Source organism: Tupaia chinensis, unplaced genomic scaffold (assembly GCF_000334495.1).
Source record: "Tupaia chinensis unplaced genomic scaffold, TupChi_1.0 Scaffold000236_1, whole genome shotgun sequence".
Classification (NCBI taxonomy): Eukaryota; Metazoa; Chordata; class Mammalia; order Scandentia; family Tupaiidae; genus Tupaia; species Tupaia belangeri.
Genome location: NW_006159714.1, coordinates 525,346 through 531,999, shown reverse-complemented (window position 1 = coordinate 531,999; position 6,654 = coordinate 525,346). Strand labels below are relative to the sequence as shown.

At 38.2% G+C, this 6,654-nt stretch overlaps 1 protein-coding gene across 6 annotated transcripts in view; it reads left to right on the top strand.

The window, feature by feature from the left end:
• The window catches only part of LRFN5 (leucine rich repeat and fibronectin type III domain containing 5), a 291,489-nt gene that overhangs the window by 265,097 nt on the left and 19,738 nt on the right, over positions 1 to 6,654 (top strand). For all 6 annotated transcript variants that reach the window (XR_334564.2, XM_014587811.2, XM_006148484.2 and 3 more), the window contains one exon: positions 5,159 to 6,563. Coding sequence is in view for 5 of the 6 variants with exons in the window: in XM_014587811.2 (XP_014443297.1) it covers positions 5,179 to 6,563 (1,385 nt within the window). In the remaining variant the exon portion in view is untranslated. The remainder of the gene's footprint in view (positions 1 to 5,158; positions 6,564 to 6,654) is intronic.

Sequence of the window (6,654 nt, the reverse complement as noted above, 5' to 3'; positions counted from 1 at the left end):
CCCTACAGGTCCTTAAGATCTTGGCCACGTGCCCTTCGTGTTTCAGGTCTGGGTTCAAACATAACTGTACTAGAGGTGAGAACCCATGGGCAGCCATGTGGCTTCCAGCACTACAGTTCAGTAAGCTGCTGACCGCACCACAAAAGCCAGGCCATGCTTTTGTACTATATTTTCTTTTTGCTCTACCTCGTCTGACTTACCATAATGATTAAATGCATTACTTTCTTAATCCCATGATTGTGTTACACTTCATTTTTATCTTAATTGATCCAAAATATTATTTTACCTTGTGATTTTAAAATTATAATTCATTTTAATTTAAATTTTTCAAATATTTTAGAATTTCTTACTTTTTTACTGGCTTATATTAAAATATGGAGTCAATAATATGATCTTTGTCATTTAAATTATTTTATATAGTTTAAGAATTAAGGCCCAGTGTGTGAACTACCTAAGTTCTATGGTCTTCGGGAAAGAATGAGTATTCTATACTTGTCAAAGCTTTCTTCTTGGCCAACCCATGATGAGGTGGCTAAAGCACTTGGGTCCCACCTGGATTTGAATCCTGGAACCAGTTGGTCAGGCAGTTTGAGAAAAATGATGGGAATATGTGCATGCAAACCGAAAATTCCAAGAAGAGTATTAAGGGGTAAGGACTGTAATGTGGCTATCCTCCCTGGGGTGCTTTCTCACTTTCTCTTTTTCTCTTTCTCTCTCTCTCTCCTATGAGCACAGACACCCTATAGCTCACTATATGTGTATATATATATATGTGTGTGTGTGTGTGTGTGTATAATTTTTCCCCCCAGGATCTTGTGGATTCTATTTGATTTAACTAGACTATCATCCATAATACTTAACATGTGCTAATACATGGGAAGGTTTTCTTTATCCCCGTTTAGACCTGACAGGCCATTCTATTTTATGTTCTATTAGTATGGAAAGGAAAGAGAAAGCTATGGATCTCATCCTTTTACCAAGGGCTGTCGTCTCCGGAATTTAGTTTAAGTTTCTTTATATTCACAGCATAAAGATGATAATATTTTTAAAAATATGATTTTGTAGCTTATCCAACTTATTTTTTTTTTTTGGTTAGGCAAAACATTCATGTTTTCTTGTGTCTTTCTGTATCTATTCCAAAGGTACTACTTATAAACACCAAAACAGCAGAAATATTTTATACATATTTACAAACATATCATTTCTGTTGCTCTTCATCCACGTGTAAAGATTTACATTCCAGGTCCAGTCACCATAGTGTAACAGGGAGGACACCAGTATGCAGTGACTGGGGCCATGTGGGAGACCCTGGTTCTGTTCCCAGCCCCATGTAGACCATCTGGGCATAGTTGTGCCTGCCTTAACTAGCAGACTGAGGCAGGAGGATCCTGATTTGACAAGACTTTAATAATTTTCTCTCTCTCTCTATTTATGTTTTTCCTATCCTGTATGATTTTTCTTCAGCATGAAGGCATTATCCATTCTATTTATTTAATAGCATAGATCTGCTGGTGATGAAATTTCAGTTTTGGTTTTAGCTGTCTGTTTTATTTCCATGTGTCATGAAAATATAACCTTGACTAGATTTATAGGTTTTCTTTTCTTCTCATAGCACTTTAAACATGTTTTTCATTGTCTTCCATTTTGCTTCATTTACATGGAGAAGTCAGTGAGGAGTCAGCAATGAGTTTTCTTTTGTTCACTTCAACTTATTATAATCTCTTTTATTTAGTTTCTCTTTTTTTCTTCTTCTTATTCTTTTTGTTTTTTAAGGTTTTTGCCATAGAGTGCATGTGCTCACTGGACACATAGAAGGGAAGTAAGAAATCACCCTTCAGAAGGATGGTCACACCACAACCCCTTCTCTTCCATTCTCCTCTCAGGATTTTTGGCACATCATACACGTGCCTGGGGTGATTTAAAGCTGTTGATTATGAGACTCAAACTATGGTCAGCCACATGGGAGTCCAGTGCCTTAGCCACCACAACAGCCGCTGATCCCTATCTGTCTTCTTTCTGTGACTGCTTTTAGGATTTGTTTTTCTTTTCCACTATCTACACTTTGTTGTGATATGTTCATGGAATGGTTTCTTTGTGTTGCGCTTGGATTAATAAATAGGTATTTTAAGTATTGTGTGTATTTATGCGTGCCTGTATTTGTGTGTGCCTGTGGTGTTTTAGACAGGCTCTCCTAATGTCATGATCCTCCTGCCTCCATTTCAGAAGTAAGTAGCTGGGCAACAAGCATGAGCCACTACACCTGGCTCTTTCAGACAAGGTCTCACCTGTTACCCATGGTGGTTGCAAGCCCATAGTCCTTTTGTGCCAGCCTGCTGAGAACCTGGGATTATGGGCATATTGCGCTCAGTTTTTATTTTATTATTTTATTGTTTTATTAATGAGATAGAGAGAGAATGAAAGGGAGCGAGACATAGATAGGTATCTGTGACAGGGTCTTGTGTTGCATTCCTCCTGCATACATCCATTGAGCTGAGATGACAAACATGAGCAACCATGCCTGGTTGTTCTGTTGGGCTGGGACCAATTCCGTTTATACCAGATAGCTTCAGCTTCCTACCTGTGATGTACCTGTGTGCCACAGGCGCTGTGCTCTGACTACTTTTAGAGTGAGCCAGGAATCACATCTGAACCTCCCATGTGGCCTTAACCTGCCAAGCAGTAGTGCCCATTATGGGCTACTGAGGTTGAAAAGAGTCTTCAGAAGTAATTATAGTGTGTATGTGTGTGTGTATGTGTGTGTGTGTGTGTGTGTGTGTGTGTATTCTTTTTTCTTTTCTTTGCATTTTTTTTTAAGAGAGATTTTTGCTATAGAGTGTGTGCACTAGCTAAAGAGACAAATGTGAGAAATCACCCCTGATTGGGAGGGATGAACACACTGCAATCCCTTCTCTTCTATTCCTCTTTCAGGATTTTGGGCACGCATGCACATGTGAAACTCTAGCAAGAGTTTCAAGCTGCCATTCCAAGACTTGAACCATCATTGATCTTATCTAAGTCCAGTGCCCTAACCACTTTGCCACTACTGACCTCCTAGGGTTCATTTTTTAATGCACTATCTGAAGGATTATGGTTTTATGCTTTATCATTTCCAGTATCCAAAAACTATTGTTTTTTGCACATTTTTTTTTGCAACTTATTGCAGAAAGGCTAGTTTAGTACTATTAAAAACTATTCAGTCATTAACAAGTGAGTCTTTATTTGTTGAAAATAATTCTCATTAATTTCATCCACAATTGATATGGCATAAAATAGGCATAAAATTCAAAGTTATAAGATATGGCTTATGTAGAAAACAAGGCACAATTTTTCTAGTATAATTTCATATTCATATCCAATGAGAAAGTTGGATGATTTTCTACAGATTTTTATGGTGTTTAAAATTTTACTCAGGGAGTCAGCAATGGTGTATGAGTTATGTCACTAGATTCCCACATGGCTGACTGTGGTTTGAGTCCTAGACCTGGTGGCTTGAAAATCATACCAGGCATGTGTGTGTGTGTGCCCAAGATCTTGGGAAGAGAATGGAGGAGAACAGATAGCAGCATGACCATCCACCCTGGGGAATGATTTCTAAGTTTCTCTTTCACTATCTCTGAATGTCTTGCTCTCTCCAGCAAGTACACACACCTTAAGGCAAAAATCTCTCAAAACTAAAATATAAAATAAAATAAATCAAATTTCATGCAGTATATGAGAACTTTTAATGGTATGTACATTAATATTTTTGTATTTGATAATTACTTTTAATGACAGATATTCAAGATTAAATTGGAAAATGACATTGTCAGAGTATTTTTTAATTAAATTTGAACAAATATAAATGTATTAAGATTTACGGAGAAGAAAAACAGAATATGATATCTTCTTGAACTTAGTGTTGAGTCTTTTGATGACTACTTTCCATAAATAATCTTCAAAAATCTTTTTATAATTAATAAAACATTATGGTATTTAGGTTATGTGGGGCATTTATGGTAAATTTTCAGCCTTAGTATCTTTAAAAACAAGATCTTGTATTTTATAGTTAGGATATAAAGTTTAAACTATGTCAAGATATTTTGAAAAGATGTATAAAATTTAATCGGTTATTAGTTATCTTCAAAGATCATGCTACAAAGTGAATTCAATAATAAAATCTTTTTGAGTTTCTATTTAGGCTAGTGAATTGAACTACTTCAAAATTTTAACTATGCCTGCAATCTTTTTTTCTCTTTTTTTCTTTTGGAGAGGTTTTTGCTATAGGGCGTGTGCGCTCGCCAGACAGAGAGACAGAAAGCAAGAAATCACCCCCCCATGGGGGATGGTCACGCCACAATCCCTTTTCCTCCATTCTCCTCCTGGGATCTTGGGCATGCACGCACACACGCCCAGCGTGAGTTTTCAGCCACCGGGCCCGCGACGTGAACTGCGGCCAACTATGTGGGAATCTAGCGACGTAGCCATTACGCTAACTGCTGTTTCCCTATGCCTGCAATCTTTTGAACTTACTTATTTAACAATAGGTCCTTAAGAAATTAGGGCAAGTTTTCCTTAACTCCCAGCAATCTGGTTTATATGTCTCCTTTTTTAGCCCCCATGGAGTACCTTAGACAGATTTTAAAAATTGTATTTAATATTGAAAATTATGGTGATTTTTTCTTTGTTTATTTTTTAACCTTTGATTTAAAATCCTGCGATTTATAAATGGTGTATTATTTATCCATGGTGCTCATTACGGCCCATTGACAGGATGGATACACAACATCTATTTTCAGTAAACAAATTAAATATTTCTTTTTTTTTTTGGAGAGGTTTTTGCTATAGGGTGCATGTGCTCGCCAGACAGAGAGAGACATAGAGACAGAAAGCGAGAAATCACCCCCCAGGGGGAATGACCACACCGCAATCCCCTCTCCTCCATTCTCCTCTTGGGATCCTGGGCATGCATGCACACACGCCCGGCGTAAGTTTAAGCCACCAAGTCCGGGACTCGAACCGCGGTCGACTATGTGGGAGTCCAGTGACATAGCCATTACACTAACTGCTGGTCCACAAATGAAATATTTCTGTATTCCAATTTGCATTAAAATATTCTAGTTGAAATTTGAAGATTAGTAAATGATTGGATACTAACACTATATTTTGTTTTTCTTTACAGGCTCTTAAATCTGATCTACAATGGAAAAAATTCTTTTATATCTGTTTTTCATTGGCATAGCAGTGAGAGCTCAGATCTGTCCAAAGCGTTGTGTCTGTCAGATTTTGTCTCCTAATCTTGCAACCCTTTGTGCCAAGAAAGGGCTTTTATTTGTTCCACCAAACATTGACAGAAGAACTGTGGAACTGCGGTTGGCAGACAATTTTGTTACAAATATTAAAAGGAAAGATTTTGCCAATATGACCAGCTTGGTGGACCTGACTCTATCCAGGAATACAATAAGTTTTATTACACCTCATGCTTTTGCTGACCTACGAAATTTGAGGGCTTTACATTTGAATAGCAACAGATTGACTAAGATAACAAACGACATGTTCAGTGGGCTTTCCAACCTCCATCATTTGATACTGAACAACAATCAGCTGACTTTAATTTCCTCTACAGCATTTGACGATGTATTTGCCCTTGAGGAGCTCGATCTGTCCTATAATAATCTAGAAACCATTCCTTGGGATGCTGTTGAGAAGATGGTTAGCTTGCATACCCTTAGTTTGGATCACAACATGATTGATAACATTCCTAAGGGGACTTTCTCCCACTTACATAAGATGACTCGGCTAGATGTAACATCAAATAAATTGCAGAAGCTACCACCTGACCCTCTCTTTCAGCGAGCTCAGGTACTAGCAACCTCAGGAATCATAAGTCCATCGACTTTCGCATTAAGTTTTGGTGGAAACCCCTTGCATTGCAACTGCGAATTGTTGTGGTTAAGGCGTCTGAGCAGAGAAGATGACCTAGAAACCTGTGCTTCTCCTGCACTTTTAACTGGCCGCTACTTCTGGTCCATTCCTGAGGAGGAGTTTCTGTGTGAACCTCCTCTCATTACTCGTCATACACATGAGATGAGAGTCCTGGAGGGTCAGAGAGCAACGCTGCGGTGCAAAGCCCGGGGAGACCCTGAACCTGCCATTCACTGGATCTCTCCTGAAGGAAAACTTATTTCAAATGCAACAAGATCTCTGGTGTATGATAATGGAACCCTTGACATCCTTATAACGACTGTGAAAGATACAGGTGCTTTTACCTGCATTGCTTCCAATCCTGCGGGGGAAGCAACACAAACAGTTGAACTTCATATAATTAAGCTCCCTCACTTACTAAACAGTACAAACCACATCCATGAGCCTGATCCTGGTTCTTCAGACATCTCAACTTCTACTAAGTCAGGTTCGAATGCAAGCAGTAGTAACGGAGATACTAAAATGAGTCAAGATAAAATTGTTGTGGCAGAAGCAACATCATCAACGGCACTACTTAAATTTAATTTTCAAAGAAATATCCCTGGGATACGTATGTTTCAAATCCAGTACAATGGTACTTACGATGACACCCTTGTTTACAGGTAAGAAAAAAAACAAGGAAATTTGTATATTTACCATGCATCTTAGTGTGTAGGGCCTGTTAATGTACTGACCTTTTTTTTTTTTTTTTTT